Raw genomic sequence first — 26,936 nt, forward strand, 5'->3', positions numbered from 1 at the left:
CGTACACAACAACATGGAGATGTTGACCTGGTGCCTACATAAAGCCTTCATTCCTATGTTTCAGAGTCTCTGGTACAGGAAGGTACTCTGCACGCTACCAACAGAGAAATGTAAACACCAATTTAGCCACAAACCCAGAGTAAAACCAAGGATGATGAAAAGAAGAGGAAGGAGGAGGAGGAGGAGGAGGAGGAGGAGGAGGAGGAGGAGGAGAAGAAATTAGCGTTAAAAATGACTTCTAAAGAGATTCTGCTATACGCAGAGATGTTATTCAGCCATCATCAGAGGTTCTCCCTGTAGCAGATGGGATCACATACAGAGACCCATTGTCAAACACTGCTCAGAGAGTCAGAGACCTTGGAATACTCAGCCCTAAACAAGATGCCTCCATCAAATCTCTCACCTCAAGGCTCAGGGAACAGTGTAGAAGAGGAAGCAAGAGTGTAAAGTGAGACTGGATGGAAGACACCAAAAGAATTATGCCCTCTAACCAACATCCGGCAAAGCTCACATGAACTCACAGAGGCTGAAGCAGCACGCACAGGCCTGCACCAGGTCCTCTTTGTTTATATTATGGCTTCCAGTTTAGTGTTTTTATGGACTCCTGAGTGTGAAACAAGTGGATCTGTGACTCTTGTGCCTTCTCTTAGGCTCTTTTCCTTCTCTTGGTCTGTTTTGTCTAACTTCAATGTGATAGTTTTTGTTTTATCTTGTACTTTATTCTAATATATATATGAATGAAAACCTGGCCACTAGGGTAAAGGTTAACAACTGAACTGTCACCCCTCCTGGGAGAGAGAAAATTAGTTTTATCCAGTGGTGTGACACTGAACATATCAACCACTCCAGGACAGGCATATTCAGGATAGTTGGCCAATGGACTAGATTTTTGTTTAGTTTTTGAGAAAAAACTTAAGATTAGGTGGGTAGAAAGGAGGAGAGGATCTGGGCCTTGGGGGAGGGGAAGAATATGATAAAAATATCTGATATTCAAAAACGGTTTGTTCGTTTTTTGAGACAGGGTTTCTCTGTGTAGCCTTGGCTGTCCTAGACTCGCTTTGTAGACCAGGCTAGCCTCGAACTCACAGCGATCCACCTGCCTCTGCTTCCCAAGTGCTGGGATTAAAGGCATGTGCCACCACGCCTGGCTGATTGATTTTACTTTTATTTTATGAGAGTGATAAAGCAGGACTGTGATGTGATTAAATTTATATTTGTAAAAGATTACAGGCCATTGTAACAGAGGAAGAAACAGATGGAATGGAGTGATATAAAAGCAGAAAAATGGGACAACCATCAGCAGACTAGGTAGTAAGTTATGCAGGCTGGAACAAGGCTCTGGTAGCTGAAATGACGAGAATGTGCAGAACAGAGATAAGGAAGTCAGCATGACAGGATCTGTGATTGCTGTGGAGACTGAGGAAAGGAAGGAGTGTGAGAGGAGGCCAAGGTGGTTCCTCAGTTTCTGGTTCTCATGGCGTAACAATGTCTGATATATAATGACTTAATTTGTTGCTGTGACAAAATACCTAGTAAAGCAACTCTGGAAGGAAGACTTGTCTGGGGCTCACAGTTTGAGGCTACGGCCATCAGGGTGGGCAAGGCACGGCAGCAGGACCGTGACGCAGGTTGCGCAGTGGCTTCCACAGCGAGGAGCCAGAGAGCTCAGCTCACGTTCTCCTTTTTATTCAGTCTGGGCTTTCTACCCAGCTGATGATGCTACTCGTATTCTGGAGAGCGTCCCTCTTCAGTTAACCCTTTCTGGAAACATCCTCACAGAAGTACTCAAGCCAAATTTAGCACGTTGATAGCAAAGATGAACTACTACAACACACTATCAAGTACTTACTAATAACCAACAGAGAAGCATGGCTGTGGGAACTAAATATATAGAACTAAGATTTAGGGGAACGAGGAGACAAAAGAAACATTTTTAAATGTCTTAATACCATATCTAGTACAAGAAGACATTTAAGAAATCTAAGTTTTTGAAAGTTGTAATGCTAGAACTTGGCACTTAACTGCAACAAAAAGGAAGCAGTGAGAAAAAGCTGAGAATAACCAGTTTTGACTAACAACTGAGAGGATTATCATTTCAGAAACACACTGATAGAGTAATCTAAAAAGCTCCTGGCCATGTGAACCCAGATTCAACAGATAAATACAGGAAGATAAACATTTGGCAGACACCACGGGAACAGCACGACTGTGGGTAAGATTGCCTAAACTGTGAATAGGGAAAGGTGAAGAGCAAACAGAGGCTTAGGGCACTGCCATAGGAGGAAGCAGAAGGTAAAGTACGGTCTTTGGGAAGAAGGCAAAGAGGACAGAAGGCATGACCAACACTAACAAAGAGGACAGAAGGCATGACCAACACTAACAAAGAAGACGACAGAAGGCATGACCAACACTAACAAAGCTGTGCAAAGCTATGAGGAAGAGTTATCAAGTCAATCAGCTTATTGGTAATTTTAAAAAACGCAGCTCCAAGCCAAGTGTCACCACATGGCTTGGTGCATGCCTTTAATCCCATAACTCCAGGAGAGGGGCAGGTGGATCTCTGAGAGTTGAAGGCCAGCTGAGGCTACACAGAGAAACCCTGGCTTAAAACAAAAACAAAAAACAAAAACCAACCAACCAAAACCACCAACCAACCAACCAAAAAAACCCCACACCCCAAAAAAAGAAAAGAAAAAGGACTGAGAAGGTGGCTCAGCAGTTAAGAGCACTGACAGCTCTTGCAGAAGACCAGGTTCAATTCCCAGCACCCACATGGCAGCTCCCAACTGTCTTTAACTCCAGTTCCAGTTCCAGGACACCCAACTCCCTCATACAGACATACATGTAGAACAAACAGAAATTCACAGTTAATGAAAATAAATAAAGCATTAAAAAAAATAACTGTGCAAAGGATGTAGGTCAAGGCCAAGAGAAAATATCTTTATTTCGGGGACAGGAGAGACCTATGCAACCTAGCCATCTTCCCAACAGTTGACCCACAAAAGCAAATCTATCAATCAGCTCAATGTCCTAGTGTCACAAATTTATCTTTTACTTTCCTCTTTTCAAAATGAAAAATTTCTCATTTAAATATATAAATTGCTACTGCGTTCTTGTAGTGGAGGCCTATTCAACTAGATATCATCTTCTAAGCTCCAAAATGAATTCAATACTCAGTATATTTATAAGATGCCTTTGGTAAAAGTTTAATCTGAATCTTTCTTTCACCATATAAGAAAAAGGGTGAGTTGAAAAGTAAAATGGAATCCTGATGTTGCATTTTTAAGATAACTATTTAAGCAAAAACACTAATTATTATATTGAATAGAAGCCAAATATGCTCATCAGTTAAATCATCCGATCGTGTGGAGACATAGCTGGGTTCAAATTTTAGAAGAATGGAAAAGAAAGGACAAGTTTTAGAATTGGTGAAGTTTTCTTAAATCTTATATGATCAATTCATGGCAAAGAGCACCTTGAACATAAAGTCCTAGATTCAAACTATTATTTTGTTTTCAACATCTACTCCATGTACATCATGATGGAAAATACCAATTGGAGTCAGATACTGTCTGTAATGAAAATAGTCAACTACAAGGCTACTCTTTCCTATAAAGGGAGACAGAAAGTGTTCAGAGAAAGTGGTAAAGGTTGCTGAGCATAAAACAAAGAGGCTCAACGTTCTAATCATGGCTTCCCCACCAAATTACATGCAGGCAACACTAGAATGTGTTTCTACTTGTATTGCTTCTACTGAAGGTGTTTAGGTATTCTTAGAATAAGTGTACAAGAACCATTTGATGAACTGTCCTTGCTGGTTTGTTTATGTGTATCTAAGTGTGAACAAGTACCACACTGCACAGCCTGTAGGACTTGCTTCTCTCCCTTTTGGTTGGGGAGTTACAAGCGGATAGTCAGGCTTGGCAGCAAGCCATCCTTGCCTGCTGAGCCATTCTGGTGACTCATATTGTCTACTTTTAAGAATAAAAGTGGACACTTAATAATTACGTTGTGACCAAAGAAATAGTCTGAATTCCTCAAATTCCATAGAGAAGAATGAGAGAAACATTTCCAGTTTCTTTGAGGCCCTCAGTTCCTTCCATAGAAGAAAAGAAGAGAAGTATCCTACCTGACTGGCGAGCTTTACAGAATGCAGTCAGTGTGCTTGGTACTCTAGAACTCCTGCTCCAGACACCACCTGCCTGCAGATAAACATTCTAGGCTGTTCTCCACAATGCCGGCCTCGGCGGAGAAGACCTCCAGTTGCTTAATGCTGGCTCCTAAGGGGCAAACTAGGGAGCTCCCATAGGGGGCAGGGCCCACATCTGACTTCACGTCTGCACTTTGTGTCTTAGTTTTCTGTGACTCTGAGCTAGTAAACGAAGACAACTGTTTATCTCCTTCCACAGAATATTACAGAATTTAAAAAATACTGTCTACAAGGGTCATTAAATTAATGTGAGGACAGCACAATTCTCTCCCTTCCCTGGCTCCTCTAGCCCTGTAGCTTTTCCCTCCTTTCCTTTCTTCCAAACATTTAAGTCTCCGAGGAAGAAATAGACAAGTGACTAGGACTTGCTCTTGAGGACTGGTATGTAACTGCAGTGCAATACTACACAGTATGTGCGTGCGTGTGTGTGTGTGTGTGTGTGTGTGTGTGTGTGTTTGTGTATACACACTACAGTTGTATACATATATACACACAAAAATATGTATCTCACAAAGCATATGTAAAACCAGGTGTTTAAAAAGAAGATTATATAACTGTCAGTATTTTACCTTAATGTCCCTAAAAACACCTTAATGAGGTATCTGAGAATGCCAGCTTAATTTTATTATTAGCTTGGGCATACATGTCTGTATTACTGTTAGCCAGCAGTACCTCTGTTTAACTCTCTTAAAGCAACATTTCCATCAAAAGTACAAATGGGCACAAGAAAACTGCAAACTTCACAGTGTTACAGCAGGGTGACACAGACGAGTGTGTCACACCTAATGCATGTGGCAGTTTGACACACAGAATGAGTAACAGTGCCATTACCAAAACGGTACACAAACTAGTGGATACCCACACAACTCACTGAACATGGAGTGTTGAGCTGGTGCCTACAGAGCCTTCACCCCATGTACTAGCATCTTTGAGACAGGAAGGAACTCTGCATGCTGCCAAAGGAGAAATGAAAACACTAACGGAACCACAAATCCTTTCATCTTAAAAGTGTCTTGCCTGCAAGATATGCTAGTGCAATGGTGGCACAAAGCTTTTGGAAGTAAGCAGCAGATATCTGATCTGACTAAAGGCCCACTCCCTGAGACAGAACCCATACCCAACACTGCCTGGGTGACCAACAACCTGAGACTACATAGCCCAGGGACCTAGGCTAAAAACAAATGCTACTGGTTAAAAAACATGAAAACAATAAAATGAGTCCTAATGATGTTCTATTATACTCATAGAGCAGTGTCTACTCAGCCACCTCAGAGAAGCTTCTCCCTGCAGCAGATGGGAACACATATGTAGACCTTCAACAATACACTGTGCGGAGAGTGAGAAATCTTGGAACACTCAGCCCTAAATGGGATATCTCCATCAGATCCTTTCCTCAAGGCTCAGGGAACCTCATGGGAGAAGAGGCAGAAGAGTTTGAGCCAGAGGGATGGAGGACACCAAGAAAACAAAGCCCTCTAAATCAACATGATTGACCCACTTGTGAGCTCACAGAGTCTGAGGCAGTATACATAGGGCCTGCATGGGTCTACACCAGATGGAGTCCTAGAGCTGGGACAAGCGGACAAATGCCCCAACACTAGCCCAGAAGCTATCTCCAATTGAAAACCACTTGCAAAGGAAAATTTATTTTCCTCCAAGAGAAACAAACTACTCTTGAGGGTAGGCCGCATGCCCAGCAGTGGATGCCAACAGAGGGAACTCAGCAGCGCCTCTGAAGTTCCTTGTCTTATAGTATGCCAAGGCTTTTCCTCTTATGTATGTATGTATGTATGTATGTATGTATGTATGTATGTATGTATTTTGGTTGTTGTTGATTTTACTTTATTTTTATTTTATTTATATTTTTTCTTTTACCTTACAGGTCCCTTTGCATATATATTATGGCTTCCAGTTTAGTGTTTTTAGGGGAATCTTAGGTATGCAAACAAGTGGTTGGGTCTCTATTTCTTGTGTCTTCTCTTGGACTCTTTTTCTTCTGTTTGTTTGTTTTCTCCAACTCTGATGTGTTAGCTTTATCTTATTTTATTATATTACATTTTAATTTATTTTATTATCCCTTAGAAGCTAGTTTGTAATGAGAGACAGAAAGGGCATCAATCCTCATGGGAAGAAATACAGGGAGGAACTAGGAGGAATAGAGAAAGAGGAAACTCTATTTACGATATAGTATGTGAAGGAAAAAAAAATCTATTTTCAGTAAAAGGGGAAAAAAAACAAAAACTAGAAGAAACACTTAGACACCGACACACAAAAACACACTTCATAAAACCACAAAAGCTGAAATCATAATATTTAAGCAAAAGATAAAGTAAAAAAAATGTTCAAACAAAGCAGTATGAGACAAAAAGTCTACAAAATGCCATGGAGCTCGTTTTGTGTGCTGGCCATCTACTGCTGGGCGCTGGGTTCATTTGTAATACACCCAGCGCCACTCCACTGAGGAAAACGCACTGTCCTTGAAAGCAGCTGTAACTGGAGACACATTACAGTATTTAGTAGCTGACTCATTCCTGGAGCCACTGACTCATCCACGTATTCCTTACGCAATTTATAATCTCTACTCCCATCCTCTTCCCTATGTGACACCAAACCTTTTGTGTCCCCAGATTTCCTCATTCTCTTATATAAAGAGTAGTGTAATGTGGTCTTTTGTGTCTCTTTTTTCTATTTTGGACAATGTAAATGCAGTTTATACAGACACATATACATAAATAAAAAGTACTTGTTTTCATTGCTAAGTATTATTTCACTGTAGGGTTATTATACACTGTACATATTCATTATCTAGTTGAACTGTTTCCACTGTAGGTATATTTATTAACAATGTTCACTATGAATACTTGGGTCCTCTGTCTCTGTCTCTCTCTGTCTTTCTTCTTGGGTAGATACACAGGAATAAAATTGCTAAGTGATATGGTGGACAAATGTATATTTATCTTCTTAACTCTGTTTCCAAAGTGGCTGTACCATTGATGTGGAAGGGCTGCTATTTCTCTCTGTATTTGCCCACATTAATTGTCTTTTTTAAAAAATTCTTATAGTCATTCCAGTGTGTTGTGATAGCAAATCACTCTAGTAGATGGTTTTCAGCATCCGTTTCACATGCATATTGGTTATTTGTATACCTTCTTTGGTAAAGTGTTTATGTAAATATGCTGTCTATTTTTAACTGGGTTGCCTGCCTTAACACTGAGCTACACATCAGTCCTTTACAGGAGACGGGGCCGTGGCTCCCCGTGTGAGAGCACCGGCTGCTCTTGCAGAAGACCCTTGTTTGGTTCCCAGCACCCACACGGTGGCTCACAACCTTCGCTAGCTCTAGATCCAGAAAACCTGCCGTGCTTCTGGCCTCTGTGGGTAACACATGCAGGTGATATACAAGAAACATCAAACACCCTACGCATAAAAATTTTAAAAATTGCTCAGAGTTCTTTATAAATTCTTATCATAATTCTCCTATTAGATATATAGTACAAACTCTTTGACTTGGTCTACTCATTTTCTCATCTCCATTTCTTAGGGCTCCATAAATGCTCTACCTCTCATAAAGCTAAACTATAAAACTTTTGGAAGAAAATACAGGAGAACATACTCATGATGTGGGGCTGTAATACTAGCCCCTTTACATATATTTTCCAAGTTTTACACAGGTCTCACTATTTCTCAGCCTGGTCTTAAACTTGTAATCCATCTGCCTCAGCTTCATAAATAACTAGAATTATAGGCTTGTGCTAACCAGGCTTGACTTGCTCATTTTCTTAATGGTGTCTTTTAATGAACATTTAAGTTCCTTCCTTCCTTCCTTCCTTCCTTCCTTCCTTCCTTCCTCCCTTCCTTCCTTCCTTCCTCCCTCCCCCTTTCCTTCCTCCCTCCCTTCCTTCCTTCCTTCTTCTCTCTCCCTCCCTTCCTTCCTTCCTTCCTTTTTTCCCTCCCTTCCTCCCTCCCTCCCTTCCTTCCTTTAGACAGAGTTTTTCTGTGTGGCCTTGGTTTGACTGTCCTAGACTCGCTTTGTAGACCAGGCTGACCTCAACTCACAGCGATCTGCCTGCCTCTGCTCCTGAGTGCTGGGATTACACGCGTACACCATGCCTGGCATACATTTTTAAAAATTAAGTACAAAACATCAATTTTCCTTGTAGTCTTATTTTTTGTAGCTTGTATAGAAACTAACAATCCCTACATCATGAGTACGTTTTCCTGTATTTTCTTCCAAAAGTTTTATGGTTTAGCTTTATGGTTAAGCTTTCGATTTATCTGAAAATATTTTTTGTGTAGCAAATGAGGTTTGCTTTTCCAGGATGCTCTTTTTATTTATATATTTTGTAGTACTAGTGAAAGAAACCAAGGTCTTATGTTCACAATGCCAACTTGTTCCAGCACCATTTTTTAAAGATGCTTTCTTTTCCTCAGTGCATTGAGTCTTGGCAAATTAATCATAAATCAAGTGACTAGATATGTATCCAATGATTTCTGGACCCTCTTTCTTGTTACACTGGTCGATGTGTCCTCACGTGTAAGCTCTACACTGTCTTGATTACTGTAGCTTTAGAGTAAGTCTGAAAATTTGGAGGTCTATGCTCTGCATCAGACATAATGAAGCTGTGCCTAATTTACTAAATATTTAGAATTTTAAGTTTGACTTTAAGACATATATTTAAAAGTAGCAGAGGCCTTTTTCTCTTTTTAGAGGAGGTTTAAAAGAACTTGTAAAATAATCTATAATGACATAATTACCACCACCAGCTAATTATGATTAGAACCCACTGCTTGTGTGCTTATGAATATTATTATTTGCTTAGGGTTTTGTAAAACTCATTATCCTGGCAAGAAGAGTAAGGAGGGGTTAGGGGAGAGAGGCCAGCCTGGAGGGCTTCTGATGCCTACCTCCATCCTCACAGTCTTCAGGGGCTTTGGCTTTCTTACAGAGACGAGGATCCAGCCAGGTGGTTGTCTTGGTGTTGTGACTGTGGAATACAGATCTCAATTAGACACAGTAAAACAAAGAGAGAAACCTATCTCACAAGCAAAGATTCAGCGTAAGCTGAAGAGCATCTGACAGTAGAGCATGTCTCTCCTGCAGGCTCCATGTGTGCACCGCAGACTCAACAATACTGTTGTTCCCAACCCGGTGTTTGGAAACTGCCATAAAGGAAAGGCAATTCTAGAGGTACGCAGTACCCTGCACCCACACACATGTACCTGCAAACATATTCACATGCACACACACACACACACACACACACACACACACACACACACACACAATGTAAAAGTTTATGAAACATAGGGATGTTAGAAAAGAAAGTTCTAGAGAAAATATAGGAAGGCAACAAACTGTCAATTATTATTAAAGTCCTATGAACATAGTGACATGAAGTTCTCTTTCCTTGTCCACTTTTAGAGAAGAATGGTTATAAGGCAGAAGACAAGCCCGTGTCCCTTCTAACCCTCTCTAGCCCTCGCAGAGTCCACAACTACTTCTGGGTGTCACCCTGTGTCCGTTCTAACCCTCTCTGGCCCTTGCAGAGTCCATGGCTACTTCCGGGTAGGATGCTAGTTGGCAGATCATGGTGGAGACACTTTTTTTTTAATGTGTATACTAAATAATTTGTGTAGGGAAAGAGAGCATTTTAGAAAGTCTGTGTCATATATCCTGACACAGAGAGAATATCCTAAAAATAAAACCAGTATAATCAAATTTAGTAAAAGGAAAGAGATCACAACTTCTATGCATCTAGGACACAAATATTTAGGGAAGAAAAGATAAGCAATGGAAATATCTTCCTAAACCAAACTCAATTTCTACTTGAGAAAAGCCTGACTTTGAGTTTACCAATGCAAATGTTATTGCTAAATTAGCAAATAAAGGTAATCTGCTAAGATTTTCCCAAACACTCCCCATGGTGTAAAGCAGTACTCACATGGGCTATTTCTAAAATGGAAACTAAACCTTCTGGACCTACATTAATATTCTTTTCTCATAGTTACACATTCTAAGACAAGCAGTTGACATAGATCTGCCACATTAGCTACAGAAACAAAACTGTTACTCTATTAGTAAATATATTCTGTATTTTAAAAATCTTTATTCAACCAATTGGAATTTTTCTCCTGCCCACTTCATGGAACCATTTTTGAGTTTATGGTCTCCTTTGTTTTTTTGTTGCTTTGGTTGTCATATCAGAAACTCTTTGCTAAATCTAATGTCACAGAATTTCTCCCTATATTTTCATTTAGTAGTTTAGTTTCAATCCTTTTTGGAAAATGAATTTATTTTTATTTTATGTGTGTGAGTGTGTACCTGCGTAAGTGTACATTTACCACACTCTTACCAGGTACCCAAGGAGGCCAGAAGAGGCCATGGAGTCTCAGAAACTACAATTACAAGTGGTTGTGAGTGTCTGCCATGGGTACTGGGGCCTGAACCCGGGTCCTCTGGAAGCACAGGAAGCACTCTTAACCACTGAGCCTCACCCTCTAACCCTTAGGTTCAATTATTATTGCTTAGATCTTTAACATATTTAACTATAAAGACACTCTTTTATAAATCCCCCTTACATCTTAAGGTCTAGTTATAAATGCTCTTGAAAGTCTCTTCAATTGTCCACACAAGAGCGCATGTGGCTGTACTGCTTTGTGTTCACTGCCCACTCACGCTTATAGTACATGAGAATGTACTGCATGGGGCTCAAGACCATGTCCTCAAAATCTGTCTGTTAAGCACTAAACACTGACATGGTAGAACAAAGAGCTCATTCATGAGACTGTCTGAGGGAGCAGACTTACATCCTGAGCCTTAATTAATGACAAAGGGGTTGAGAGGGAGGGAGAGAGGGACAGGGAGAGAAAGACAGAGACAGAGACAGACAAATTATTTGAGTGTAATACCCAGACCTCAGTACTTTCACTGTTACTTAATTATTACATTCTGTAATGTACATTCACTACATTAATATTCTACTCCTAAACAAATTGTTTTAAAGATTAGACTTACAAGTGCATAGGAATATAAAATTTTTCATAATAAACTTTGAATAAATTATTTGCATAGCATTCTCTGGAGCAAACAAAATTCAATTTTAGGCTGACCTAATTATGTAGTATTCAGTACCTCTATGAATATTATTATGAATATTATATTAATACTTTCCATTACAATTTCCTATTTATAGGCTTCTGTTGTACCAACTCCTGTAAGGATCAGTGGTATTTCCTAAATATCTCAACACACCAACTCCAACCTTTAGGACCGAGAACACGTGGCAGATACTGATAGGCTTCTCTCTCCATGATGATCATTTTGTTGCTTGGTTGGTTGGTTGGACGCAGAGTTTCACAAGGTGGTTCTAGTTGGCCTGAAATTTGCCATGTAGACCAGACTAGCTTTGCACTCACAGAAATCCTTCTGTCTCTGCCTTCCAAGTACTGGGGTTAGAGGTGTGCAACCATCACACCTAGCTCTTGATGTAATTCTTGCTGTGTCCACTTGTCTTTGGTTTTATAGCCATAGAAGGTTTGAAAATAAGTGATGGGAAAAAGAATAAAGGATATTTTGCTTCACTTAGAAAAAACCAAAAACTTTTAGGTAGATTACCCTACCCTACCTTACCCTAAAAGTTTTTGGTTTTTTCTAAGTGAAGCAAAATATCCTTTATTCTTTTTCCCATCACTTATTTTCAAACCTTCTATGGCTATAAAACCAAAGACAAGTGGACACAGCTCAGCTGGTAAAGGGGAGACATGAGTTCAGTTTCCAGACTCTACATAAAAAGCCAGGTATGGGGGGCCCGGGAGGTGGAAACAGAAGCACATTGGTCAGACACAAAAGAGTAATTGGTGGTCTCCAGCCCACTGACAGACCCTGTCCCAAAAACAAAGTGGATGACACCTGAGGTTGACCTCCGGCCTCTACACACACACACACACACACACACACACACACAAACACACACACACGGGGCAAATTACTATATCACTTAATATTAAATTGAGGAGGAGGAAGATGTCATTCAAGGAAATAATTAACCTAAGAATCAACTTAAATGGAAAATATTTTTAAACAAAAACAAGTTAGAGCTTTGAGATATTGGCATGAGTAATCAATTAAGGTTTAAAAAATTTTTTTCAGTTAATCCTCCTAGTGACAGACAGGCGTTTGCTTACTCAATGAAGTAGGTCATTCCTGTGTCAGTGTAGGCCATTTCCCAATTTTTAGGCAGTGGTTCCAGATTCTCATCCCTCATCATATAATTTCTGAAGTCCATGGAGCTATTTGTTTGGTTGTAACTCGGAACGGTCTTCATCCAACAGTCAGACGGCTCAGAGTGCATCTCTCTGTTTTCTGTCATTGTTGGAAACAGAAGAGCATAAAGTTTACTTGTTTTCTTGAACAAAACACCAAGTGCATACACCAATGCATATATAGCATTGCAATTAAATTCTGTAAATTTTCTTTTAGATTATGTGTATATTCCTTTATTAATTTTCAAATAAATAAGCACATCTGGGAAAGCAGAAAAGAAGAAAAAACACAACTAGAATCAATTAAGAAATAATCTTACAGCAGCATAGTACTTAGACAGACCTTTTATTGCCAGCTCTGTTTTAAGTGCTTAACATATACTAACTCACAGCAACTCTATCATCATTGTGATCATTTTACAGACTGAGGAAGCCAGGCCACAGCAAAGTCAGGATTTGAATCTAAGTAGTCCATGTTTTTGTCTGCTATATTAACCAAGTTTATACACTTTTAACAAAGGTATTCATATAATAATTTATTTTTAAAAGTTAAACATAACTCTGGTAATACTAAAATTCCATTTGGGGTCCCAAAGTCTATAATATAGGTAGGTAAACTAAGACTTCTTTATTGTCTAAGGAGTCTACAAGTAATGCACTGGCAACACATTCCTAGAACTTAAAAATGTTGACTCTAGACATGCCCTGAATAAATCTCACATAATTTATTAATCTTGCTACTTGCTGAGAGATTAACCAAAACACAACAGCTATAATAACAATATCCTGTCCTAGAAGTTATGCAAATGTATTCTCTCTTTCTCTCCCAAAATATCTTACTATACAGTAATATTTTAGACCACCTTTTATTGTGAGTAATAGAAATGGAAGAAAGTGAAGCTAGCTGCAGATTACAGAGGGCTACTGAGCTACTTTTTTCTTATCTCGTATCTTATGATATCTTATTGCTTATTTCATGGATAAACCAGAAGCAAGTGCAAGCACAGGAGAGCTATAAAGACTCCCACCATTTACTAGACACAGCCACTAACCCGCCCCACTTGCGACTGCTGAGGAGTGCCTGTGTTCTTTCCCAACCCTCCAGCCATGAGCAGTGCCTGACTCTCCCACCTTCAGCCACTCTCCTTCCTAGGCCACCAACCTGCCCTATCTATTAGATCATATCTAGCCACATAAAAACATGCCACCGCTCCATTCTTTAAAAATAAAACTTTCTTTCTCCTGACAAGGTCCTCAATTTTTCCACTCTATGCCAAACCACCTTCAGACAGGTTACATTTGCTACAGCCACTTCCACACTTGCATTTCTCTATGGACCTCACCCTGTCAAGGCTTCTGAACTTTCATTAATAAAGCTATATTTATGAAGGTCACCAATGATCTACACGTAACTAAATCCAATTAAAAGTTCTCACTCTACCTCTCATCTGAACATAACTGGTTACTTTCTTCTCTCTCTATGCAGAGCCCAAAACTATGTGACATGGATTCCCCTCCTATGTTATTACTGACTGACCTTATCAGTCACTCTTCCTGTTTCCTTTTACTTCCTATCACTGCACGCAAACCACATTGGCCACATCATGACCAAACACACTGGCTTCTTTGCTGCTGTCTAAATATCACAGGCGTATTACCATTTCAGGCATCCGAATTTACAGTTGCCTCTCAGATACATGGACTTTACTCATTTGTTTCAAGTCTTTTCTGTCACTTTATCTAAAACTGCAAGTTGCCTATCTCTACTTTTTTCTACTTCCTCACACGCCTTGCTTAGCATCATCAGACATACTATATATGCTATTTATCCAGTTATGACTCGCTCTCATCAGAAAGTAAACTCCATGAGAACGGAAGCTTTGGCCTGTTTCGCTGACTACTTTATTCCTGGCATTAGTACAAACGGCTAGCACTTAGTAGCCCAGCAGATGTTCAATAACTATCTGCTGAATGAGCAAATAAAATTCCTGGTTTACTTTCCTTGTAGACCATGTAATAGAGACTTAGAGGTATCCAAGGTGTAAATGAATCTGGAAGTGGGGAAAACAAGTACACCGGTCAACAGCAATAGCAACTAAATGATCTATAATACGTTCTCAGTGTAATTCCAAGAGACTAAACCTTTTAAAATACAATTTTTATCTTAACATCTAAATGCACTGGCTAAGTCATTTAACATTAAATGTAAGAATTGAGAAGTTAGAACAAAACCCAGCACTCCCTATCTGGAGGGGGAAATAAAGGCAAAGAAAATTTTAATAAGTGATGAAGGAAAATGAAGATGTTTCAAGATCATATAGAGATGAGTTGCAAGTCTAGGGACATGATGAGCACTTATTTCCTTCTATATGCCAAGCTGGTTAAGCAGATACAGTAATGAAAACACAAATTCCAGAAAACAATCCAGCCTTCACAGAGTCTGCATACTAGTGTTCTGAAGAGAATGATTACCATAAGTAACACTAATGTAAGTCTTTGTGAGCTCTGGCTTCCTTGTCCTATTCTCAGTCAACTGAAAGAACCTTAAGGGCAATTACATATTATTCAGGGACATTCAGAGCAGATTCTTCACCCTTTCTTCCTTATTTCCATTCAGTGAGAAATATGGAAGTTAAGCAAAACAAACAAACAAACAAAAAACAAAAAAAAATAAATCTTAATTACAAGTTATCTTTGAGTGGATCCAAAATTTAAATAAAAAATATTGCTAATAAACATTTCAGGTAATTTCTTCTGGCATACCTCCAAAATCTACGTGCTTTGGGTTGAAGGCTGTATTATAAAACCAATGTTGTTTTAATGCTGAGAAATAAGATTATATCAGTAAGATTAACATATCACAGCATCACAAGTATATCAGACAACAAGGTAATGCTGTATCAATGATAGCTTACTGTTAATTTATCAGAGTTGAGGAAACTCATGTTAGCTTACAAGATGATCCACAGAAATATATGTTGTCTAACACATAGCTTCCACAGAGAATTAAAATACTATCACCTGCTCTACATATAGTTCAAAAAATTTTTTACTATTTTAGTTCAAGAAAAATTTTACTATTTCAATTCAAGGTTAAAGCCAATCTGAAAAAAAAAATCAGAAATTGTTGGTGTTTACAAACCCAAGCTTCCACTGCCATTAACAGCTTCTTTGTCCTCCTCGTCTTCTTCCTCAGGGAGAGAGCTGTCCATCCTTTCCATCTTGCTCACAGATGTGGTTCGTTTTCTTTGGGATTCTGTGTCAAACTCATTGTCGAAGAGGACCTGATCAACAGGATCGGGCTGGAAAGGACTGGGCTCTGCTGGAGGCTTGGGAGTGCCATAGAAATTCCCTGTGGTGCACAAAATGACAGCAGCTGACATCATGACTGCTGACCAAGTTATATGAATACAATTACAAAATGTCTCTGCCATTGACTAAAAGGAGGCCAAAGCACTCTGTATGGACTACTTTCTTATATATCTTGTCACATATTAGCTAACAAATTAATACAACTTGTATTAAGGCCAGGCCTTGTTTTACATGGATTCTGAAAGAGGGATGCATTTGGAAATACAAGAGCATCAATTCTCTTATATAAGAATGAAAGGCACAAAAGGTAAGGAGTAAAATTAACTCAAATAATTTTGTTCTAATGTATAAAATGAATAATTTTACTAAAATGAGGATATATACAAAGACCAAGATTTATTTCATACAGAAATATAAGCTGTTGTATAATTTCAAAAAGTCTTTCTGTACATTTTAGCTATATTACCTGACAATGTATTGAAGAGACATTATTGGTCAAGCTCTACCCTAGCGTACACTTACAAATGCAAGAGAGACTTTACTGGTTTTCTGAGGATCTGTGATTGTTTTCCAGTACCAGGACTTGGTCAAGATAGGAATAAAAACAAATGAAATAACATTCAGTTTGTCATGCAGTTCGCTTGGAGCAGGCAGGTACAATGGGCAAGTGTTCAGCAAGTCTAGCTGTCTTCACAGTCATCGCTCAATCATTACATTACTGTTATACAAAGATACATATGGTAAAAGAGCAAAACACAGCCAGGTGCGGCGGCATGTGCCTGTAATTACAGTACTCAGGGGAGCAGAGGCAGGCAGGCTGAGTTAGAGGCCAGCCTGGTCTACAAAGAGAAACCCTGTATCAAAAAACAAACAAAACCAAAACCAAACAAACAAAAAACAATTACAAAAACAAAAATAAAAAAACAACCCACCACCACCACCACCAACAACAAAAAAGAGCAAAACTCCTCTTTTGTCTTTTATTGTTGTGCTTGTAAAATATCACACTTTTAATCTAATTGTTCAGCTCTAAAAGAGTAAGATACCCATTGACATAATGGAAATTAAGAAAGTAAATGGTTTTTTCCCCATAGACAGAAAAAAAATATGTTAGGCCACATAACACTCAGAAAAACCTAGAACTAACACAGGGTATCTTAATTCTGCATGTTAGAGGGAGAAAACATTGCAGTGAATTCTGTGGAAGTTTGATTTTAAGTGCAGTTATCAATGTTCAAAAAGAAACTTAAACACTTCTCAACACAATTATTTCTTCACTTCAAACTTCATATTTGAAGTGGGTTATGACACATAGATGAGTACAAAGATTGATATTAAACAGATTATATTTTCTGTAAACTTTCTGACCTGTAAATAAAGAGGCAAGGAAAAAGCCAGTTCTTTGTTTTCTGAGCAAAACAATAATGCAAGTCTAGGAGGTTGGGGAGGGGAGGGTGGAATGTACCATAATCTCATTTTTCCCTATTTTATCTTATTTTATAGACAGGACCTCCCTGCGTAGCCCTGGAACTCACTACCTATACCAGGCTGCTTTCACAATCATGGAGATCCACCTGCCAGTGCCTCTCCTGGGATTAAAGATCTGCAGCACCACACCCAGCTATTTTTCCTTTTTAAAGCTCAATAATCACACTACCAAGAATTCTGGATGAATCAAAATCGAAAATAAGAGCACATGTTTTCAAGGGAACAATAATATCAACAGAAACAAATTTACTATAAATTCTTAGTTATCTAACTATAGAATTTAACATGTCCCAAAAGGAAAAACTAGGGGAAATGCAGAGTACAAATTACTATCCAGTTACTAAACAGGACTTGGAGTTTCATAATTTTTTGGATAGTTTCTTTCTTTAAGAAAGGCCGTCCCAAGGGCTGGGGAGATGGTTTAGCAGTTAGGAGCAGTTGATTCTTTCTCACAAGACCCAGGTTCAAGTTCCTAGCACCCACATAGTACCTTACAACATCCGTAACTGAAATTCTATGGGAGACAACACCTTCTTCTGACCTCCACAGGCAACCAGCATGAACACAGTATACACATACATACATACATACATACATACATACAAACAAACATACATACATGCAAACAAAACAGATTTTTTTCATCTAAAAAGTTTTCTTTTAATTAAAAAAAGAAAAGCCTTTTCATTTATAGAGCTATCAACTATTAAATATTTCAAACATGAAATTATATATAACAGTATCTGGATCATGTTAGAGTTATCTATGTTGTATACATGCTTATTTATATGAATATAGATATATTTACATACCCTCTCAGTATACAAAGAAGCTTTCTAAATCAATATTTAGCAGAATTCTATCTCTCTCTTTCTCCTTTACCCCCCGCCCTTTCTCTTTGAGAAAGAGTCTCACTATGTAGCCCAGAGACCTATCTGCCTCCACCTCTCTTCTTGCCCTGCTGACTCTGTCTCCAAGCACTGGGATTAGGGATAAAGCTATACACCATCATGCTGGGATCTCTCTTTTTGAGAACAGGATCTTATCCAAGACTGACCTTGAACTCTAAATCTTGCTGCTTCTATCTCCCAAGTGCTAGGATTATAGGCATGCTCCATTATACTTGACTATAATTATATTTGCTTGTCCTCCCTAATGGAAATAGGATCTACTTCTAGAACCATTACGTTTCCAAAATTATCAAACAAGAACTCTTGTGCTGTGAAGATTGGAGACTGATAGCTACTCAAAACTACCACATCAAAATGAGTAAATACACTCTACAAGTAAAAAATTATGCTCTAGCATTAGGAAAATGATGAAATAAAGTGCAATATTCAGATGAGAAAATAGCATAAGAATTAAATACAATGAATTCATGTAAATATAGGAGAGTAATAACAAGGAGTAATCCAAAGACTACAGTAATATGTAAAATCAATAAAGAACAGAGACAAAGAGGACAGATCATATGAATAATAAATATGCACATAAGACACATACGTATAGATGTATAGGTTAAGCACACATATTCAATAAATAAGAAAGGTTAAATGTAAAAGTAAGCTACCTGAATAAAGGTGAAAACAAGTGCCTGTTATGGCAGCACATATACGAACATTAGAACGATACACATATTAGCGTGGCCCCTGTGCAAGGATGACATGCAGGTTCATGAAGCATTCCATATTTTTAATGGACTTGGATTTTTTCTTATTTATATTCTTAATTTTTACTTTTTTTGTGGTAGGCCACAGGGGTTTGGGGAGCAGACATGGAAGGACTGGGAAGTGAGTGTGATTGGAGTCCATGCTGTAAAATTCCCAGAAAATCAATAAAAATGTTACTTAAAAAAAAAAAAGAAAGAAAAAGAAAAGAAAATAAATTAGCTTGTCCACTGTGGCATGTCTTCACTGGCAAAAATTATATTCCTACCATTTTTCTTAATATTTGTTTTGTTTCCTTCATTGCAGCTCAGTTTACTACTTTATTTATTTTTTGACTGCTTTTTCTACTAAGGTATAGAATTTATTAAAGCAAAACCATTTTGATCTTGCTCACCAGTATTCCTGGATCTCTTACAAGACTTGGCACATAGTTGACAAGTGGTTGCTGAATAAATAAAACATGAACAAATCAATTTTTAAATGAATGGATAGTTCATGTGAGCTAAGGCCAGAAAAAGTAGGTCAAAGTTTATTGGCGGGAAGGAAACGACTCCAAGTTCTGAGTAAGACAGGGACATGAGCAGAACAATCAGAGCTGATCGTGAGGAAGGCCTGCACTGCAGCACGGGAGCATGGAAGGACCAGAGGGAAGACACAGAAGAAGAGCACTGTCAACGTGGCTCTCAAGTCGAAGGACTAGATGTGGTAGCTGAAGTGAAATCTGTCTTCTGGACAAAAATGTGCATACATATGCATATACATGTATGTGACTAGGATGCATTCAAGGTTATTTATTGAATATAATCTCTAGGCACCAAAGACAGCATAACGTAAGAAGGCATTATCATTACTACACAGGCCTTGTAAAAGACGTGCTTATAAAAGCAGAACATACATGATGAAAGAGTGTAAGGTGCTATGGGAGTGGAAAAGCTTACCAAGGAATAAGTATGTTAGACTAAAGAGGGAGGGGGAGGAGGAGGAGGGGGGGGGAGGGGGAGCAGGGGGAGGTGATAACATGGGATCACTTAAGAGTTTAAATTGATCTCAAGTGTGTACTTCAAGGAAACAAATGGGTAGAGGAAACAGAGATATAAAAATAAATTATTTGTTCTATTCCTCAATCTATACTTTATTTTCTGCAAGATTATGGTATGTACAGGTTTTCAATATATGGACTTTAGATTCCATCTGTGAACAGAAAGCCATCAACAAACACTTTCTGGGTCCAAATGATGCCAGTGAATTGTTATGAAATACATAAACTCGGCAAGTTGGTTAATTTTTAGTTTATTGCTCACAATGAACTTTTTAGTGCTTTGTGCTATTGTCTAATACCATCTAATTGGTAAATTGAGGAAATTCTAACCAAAAAAATTGTTTCTAGTAGCTTAAGACTTATTTTTATTTTATGTATACAGTTGTTTTGCCTCGTGCATATCTGTGCATCATGTGTGGGCAGGGTCTAAGGAGGCCCGAAGAGGGCACTGAATCCTCTGCAGCTGGGGTTTCCGAGAGTTGCTAGCTGTTATGCAGCTGCGGAAAGAAATCAAAAGTGAGTCTTCTAGAGGAACAGCCAGTGCTCCTAACCGTTATTCCATCTCTCTAGTCCTCCCAAATAACTTTTTAAAGACTGTATTTACTGTGCTAAAGAGATGGCTCAGTGGTTAAGAGCACTGTCTGCTCTTCCAGAGGTCCTGAGTTCAATTCCCAGCAACCACATGGTGGCTCATAACCATCTATCGTGAGATCTGGTGCCCTCTTCTGGTGTGCAAGTGTACATGCAGGCAGAGTACTGTATATGTAATAAATAAATAAATCTTTAAAAAAAAAAAGCTGTTGGCCTTAAAAAAAAAAAAAAAAGACTATTTACTGTTGAATTCTCTCTGAAGTGATCTGCTCATCTGGAGGTAGGTTTAGTATTCGGGGACATACCATCATACGTTCCACTTTCTAACAATGCTCCACTTTCTTCCAGTGCTTTGAATTGTTCAACAGAAATGAAATTATAATCCACCCCTGGGACTTCCCCATCCCGGGGAGCCCTTGTAGTGCCTAAGGAGAAAAGGAAAAATAAATAAATAAAATATTGTAAATACAAATTACTCAGAGTGTTACAAAGTTCAGTCTAAGAAGACTACATGGAAGACAGAAATTATTTAATACATGGTATTTGATAAAGATCACAAAATTTTAGGCAACTTAACATTAAAGTACCACAATAAATTCAAACCTATAAAAACCCTAAAGTAAGTTTAGTGCTAATAAATACTTAATTTCCTGGTATAGAACTTTTGAAAAAGATTTTATTTTAAACTTTTAATTGTGTGTGTGTTAGTGTGTGTGTGCGCGCGTGCGCTAGTGTGTGTGAGTGCATGCTTGTGCTCATGTGCATGTCTATCAGTGCAGGTACTCACAAAGACCAAAGGAGGGGGTGGATCCCCTGGAGCTGGAGTTAAGGCGGTTATGAGCTGCCCTCTGTGGGTGCTAAAAAACCAGACCTGGATATTTTGCAAGAGCCGTACCTGCTCTTAACTGCCATCTCTCCATTTCTCTCCAACACCACAATAATTATTTTAAAATACTAATATTGTTACTTAACTGCAAGAAGGAAAGATAAATTCATCAGGAACAGAATTCATCACCCTTCCAGCTTTGTCAGGGCATAAATGACAAATATTTTATATATTTATAACATATATATTTAGGGGCAGGGAGAGATGAGGGTGTCACTATATCTCCCTGGCTAGCTATGTAGACCAGGCTAGCCTCAGACTTACCTCTTTTTATAATCTCTAAAATGTGAAAACGATCCAAAAAAGATGATGATGATGATAAAAATAATAGGCTGAGAAAATTAATGGCTACCTCAACAATCTGTACAGTGATTGTATTGAATATATCATATTTATTATAGATCTTAGAGGATACAAAAGTTATAAAATATAGCTTCTTCTTTTAGCATAAAATTTATTTTCATTATCAAATTTTTGTTTCTCATACGTTGAACTACATTGATAAGACTCTGGCAATTAACAGCCTTTTGTTTTAAATTGAGTACAAAGTTTCTAGGAAGTTGAATAGTTAAAATTGTAACTTAAAACTACTTATGAAAGTGGGAAAACCCATGGCTACACTAACTGCACCGCTTTGCATTAAGAGGTGGAGCTTCTCCCTTCAGCTTAATTTTTTTTTTAACTTTCTTTTATTAATTTAATGGTGAACATGATGCGCAAGTTTAGGAGTCTATACTTCTTTCTCCCATCCTCCTGGAATGTTCTCATGACTATATAAGGAGTATCAGGCTAGACCCTTGAATAATTAGACTTCAGCCAACGAACAGCACCAAGTGACCAGACATAAGGTAGAGCCACCTCAGCTACTGCAGGCCAAGAGAAGCTGGCATTGACTCTGCCACAGGACTGGCCCCAGCCTACCCCAGGCAAATGACAACAGGGCTATCTTACATCACAGAAATTTAAGACTATTTAGCTACAAATTTGCAACTTGTTATGTAGCAAAGGCCAACAGGATATGCAAATGAATTCTACTATAAAATATAATGACTATATAAAATTCAATTCATAAGCAAACCATATTGTAAATAATATGTACCAAGGAGCAGCAAGACCTACCTTTTAGTCTGGAATTATTATTAATGGCATGATCTAGAACAGGCATTTAACTTCTCTGGGATTCATTATCTTTCTGTAAAGTGGTACAGGACAAGATGGTGCTCATGGTCCTTTCTTAGTAACAGGCATGCATGTTATATGATTCCAAAACATCTACTGCTAAGATTTAGAAAGTGGCTTTAGTGCTGATTCTCAACACAAGTTATTATAAATTCTGACTTCCTCCCTCTATTAAAATACATCTTTTTTCCTACTCTTATTTTGCAGGGAGGGGGCATCGAGACAGGGTTTCTCTGTGTAGCCTTGACTGTCCTATGCTGACTTTGTAGACAAGGCTGGCTTTCAACTCGCAGAGATCCGCCTGCCTCTGCCTTCCTGAGTGCTGAATTATAGCCATGCACCACTGTACCCAGCCTTTCTCCTACTCTTTTGCCTTTGATATCTTTTTTAAATGCCTTTAAGTTTTGATATTCTCTCTATGTTTTATGTGTACAAGATACCTAGTACATTTCTTTAAAAAAAAAAAAAAGATTTATTTATTTATTAGTATGCATACAGTGCTCTGCGTGCATGTACATGTGCAGCCCAGAAGAGGGCACCAGATCACTTTATAAATGGCTGTGAGCCAACATGTAGTGGTGTTCACTCAAGTTTCTACCTCTTCCCCTCATTTTCTCTTCAGCACATTACAATCCTATCTTTTCCCCAACCACTCAACAACACATTTTTCTATGTTCAAAGCTAATCTCTACTTTGTTTTAACTTAAAGCTGTGACCATTTAATACAGTTCTTCATGTTGTAGTGACCCCCAACCATAAAAATATTTCATTGCTACTTCATAACTGTAAGTTTGCTACTCTTATGAGTCCTAATTTAAATATCTGATATGCAAGATATATGACATACAACTCCAATGGGGTCCCACACAACAGGTTGAAAACTACTGTCTTAGAGTGTAACCCCTGGTAAGCTGAATATTTGGATGGTAGAAACTGGTCTTGATGGGAGGGGAAAAAGCACAAAATTGGATGAGTAGGGAAAGGAGATGAAGAGAAGTCTGGTTAAGAGTTGGGGGAGGGGGGAAATATGATCAAAACATGCTGGACAAAAATTTCAAAGGGGAAAAAAGTAATTTAGGTCAAGTGAAATGGCTCAGTGGGTAAAAGCATTCAACACTCAAGCCTCTCATCCCAAGGTGGCTGGGGAGAACCACTACCAAAATTTGTTCTCTGATCTGCATATGTACACTTAGAACACATGTACCCCTCCTTTCCAACAATAATAATAATGAATAAAACAGAAAATAAACATAAATCTAGGAAATATAGTCATGGGCTCCAAACTCATAAAGGGACTAACTCCTTTAAAATTGAATTATTTGCCATGTGCCAGGCATGATGTTTCCCTGCCTGTAGACACAAAAGAACTGAGAGCCTGGGGCCAACCTGGCTACATAGTGAGACTCTATCTCAGAAAAGAAAGAGCAGAGTAGTTACTGTCAAAGTAGGTTGACATGAAAAAGGAAGTCTGATTAACTTCTCCCATTTTTTGGTACCTATGTGTCTTTGTCTTGTTCAAAGTTGACACAAGCTGAGTCATCAGAGAGGAAGGAGGTCCAGGTGAGAAAATGCCTCCATGAAGTCCAACTATGAGGCACGTCCTCAATTAGTATCAGTGGGGGAGGGCTCAACTCATGTGGGTGGGGCCATCCCTGTGCTGGTGCTCCCTGGCTCTATAAGAAAGCAGGCTGAGAAGGCCAGGGGAATCACGTCACTAAGCAGCACCCCTCCATGGTCTCTCTACCATCAGCTCCCGCATTCAGGTTCCTGCCCTGTTTGAGTTCCTGTCCTGACTTCCCTTAGTGATGAACAGCAATATGGAAGTGTAAGTTGAATAAACCCTTTTCTCCGCCACTTGCTTTTTGGTCACAGTATTTTGCTGTAGCAATAGAAACCTTAACTAAGACACTGACTTTCCCTTCTGCTATGAAGCCCTTACCAGAAGTCAAGCATATGCTAGCACCATGCTCTTGACCTTCCAGGTGCATGAGTCTAAAGGCCCAAAAGCCAAAAGAACCCAAACCCCTTTCTCTTTATAAATTATCCAGTCTCAGTAATTAGATATAACATCAGAAAAATGAACTAAGTCACTAGCTATACAGATGTCCCGTTATAAAGTAGCTCTTCATGTCTTTTTCACTTCTGTAGAATTGTCTGTCTTTTAAAAAATTAATTTGTAGTGGGGCACAGTGGCACATGCATGTAATCCCGGCACTCAGGAAGGCAGAGGCAGGCTCTGAACCCTTTAAGTTCTAGGCCAGCCTGGTCTACAAAGCGAGTCCCGGACAGCCAAACAAGGCTACACAGAGAAACCCTGTTTTGAAAGTTCCCCCCCAAAAAAAAGAAAGAAAGAAATTAATTTGTAGGTCTTTATGTTATTGATATTATAATATATCATCAAATCTAACCATCTAGGAATCAAAATACTTAAAATTTTAAAAATATTGTAAGATTGTCCCACTATAAATTTGAGAACATAAAATAACTGTTTTAATACTGGTAAGTTTTATAGTCCCCTTTCTAGATATGTATTGCATAGGGAACATTTCTATGAAGTATGATTTCCTGGAAGCAGTTTCTTCTGCACATGTGCCCAATAGACATTACAGAGAAATAAAGAGCCAGAAATAACCTTTGAAAAACTATTACAACCCTGCAAGCAAAACGCAAAATAGTTCTAATTAAAAATATTACTGCAGTTAAAAAGAAATACTAAATTACTAATAAAAAGTTCTATAATAAGCAAGACACTTTCCTTCCAAGATGATGGGGCACACTGTGTGATATGTAACTCTAAGACTAGCCATTATGGTCAAACGGAGAACAGAGGCCACACTGAAGTAAGTAGGCCCCACGGTTTCTATTCTATTTCCTTCATGTACGGCGTTCAAGCTCTGTTCATTTATTCTGATTTCTTGCTGCTATTTGACAGTCAGGCATTAAGCTTGTGAAAAAAATGACATAAGAACTAATAAACCCTGTTGTGTTGCTATCACACACACTTACCAACCGTATCTGAGATAATTTGATTTGAGAAATAAATAGCAAAAATGCATTACCTCCTCTTGCTCTGATTTTTTTTAAAGATTGATTTGTTCATTTTTAATTTTTTTGTATGGGGTACTCACATGTATGACGCACATGTATGGGTGATCATGTATGGGCATGTGTGTGCAATGCAATGCCTGTGCAAAGGCCAAATGCAAACACACTGTCCTTTTTATCACTCCCTGCCTGTTGTTCAGAGGCGGGGTCTCTCCCTGAGGGTGGGCTTCGGTTTCCACAGCTAGGCTGGAAGCCAGCACGGCCTGGTGATCCGTCTCACCACCCTCACCTGTGCTGCAGTTAGAAAGCCCAGATTTACTCCATGGGTGCTGGGCCAACTCCAGTCCTCATGGTTGTGCACGCGCGCTGAGTGCATACGCCATCCATAGCCTTAGAAAGCACTGCAGCAACGCTGGACTCCTGTCTAGCTCCTTAGTAAAGGGAAGCAGTGTGCAGAGTGGAGAGGAAGGAGCAGTCTTGCTCCCTACTCATTCCAACAATACTCACCAGGATTTATTTTAAAAGTCAATTATGCCCCTTCTGATCAGTCACAGTTCTGTTAAAAGGAATATTTGCCACCAGGCTTTCTGTTACATTCTATTATTTTAATGCTATAATTATTCATTTTCATGATTATCTTATGTATAGCAAACCAAATTTATGTTATTTTCTAGTAATAGCTTTCCTCTATAAATTCTAGAATCAGGTACACAAATGAAAGGCATAGCTCAAAAATCAAGAACCAGAAATTTCTACTGGCCTGGCAAGATGGCTCACCAGGTAAAGTGCCTTCAACCTGAGTCTGATCCCATGACCTGCCTGGTAGAAGAGAACTGACTCCCTCACGTTGTCATTTGACCTATACTCTCTCCCTCACGAGTAAACGAGTACATGTAATAAAAAAATTTAAAGGCAATTTCCATCACTTTGTCCAGATCTTTTTAGTCTTACCTTATAGAGAAATCTTATATACATCCTTGGGTTAATTTCTAGGTGTTTCATTCTTTTTCTTTTGAGACAAGATTTCAATATACAGCGCTGGCTGTTCTCAAACTTGGCATGATCCTCATACCTCATCCTGCCAAGTGCTAGGATTAAAGTCATGTGCCACCATGGTGCTTTGGGGAGCAGGTGTTGACCTTACACAAGCATGTCAGACAAGCACATTACCACGGAGCTATATCCCCAAATACTTAGTAAACCATTATTACAAATTACTGATGGCATAAAATGATAAAAAATGGAGGCTTGGTCACT

General features: G+C 38.7%; 1 protein-coding gene across 3 annotated transcripts in view; it reads right to left on the minus strand.

Moving 5' to 3' along the window:
* Nucleotides 1–26,936, minus strand: part of MAGI3 (membrane associated guanylate kinase, WW and PDZ domain containing 3) — a 190,600-nt gene that overhangs the window by 46,832 nt on the left and 116,832 nt on the right. For 2 of the 3 annotated variants that reach the window (XM_084755367.1, XM_084755369.1), the window contains exons 3-6: nucleotides 20,875–20,994; nucleotides 15,615–15,824; nucleotides 12,395–12,572; nucleotides 9,116–9,195 (exon numbers count right to left, since the gene is read on the minus strand). In XM_084755367.1, the coding sequence (XP_084611493.1) occupies nucleotides 9,116–9,195; nucleotides 12,395–12,572; nucleotides 15,615–15,824; nucleotides 20,875–20,994 (588 nt within the window). The remainder of the gene's footprint in view (nucleotides 1–9,115; nucleotides 9,196–12,394; nucleotides 12,573–15,614; nucleotides 15,825–20,874; nucleotides 20,995–26,936) is intronic. The other variant, XM_084755368.1, reaches the window with a different exon arrangement.

The sequence above is a fragment of the Acomys minous genome, assembly GCF_964271855.1.
Source record: "Acomys minous genome assembly, chromosome: 14".
Classification (NCBI taxonomy): domain Eukaryota; kingdom Metazoa; phylum Chordata; class Mammalia; order Rodentia; family Muridae; genus Acomys; species Acomys minous.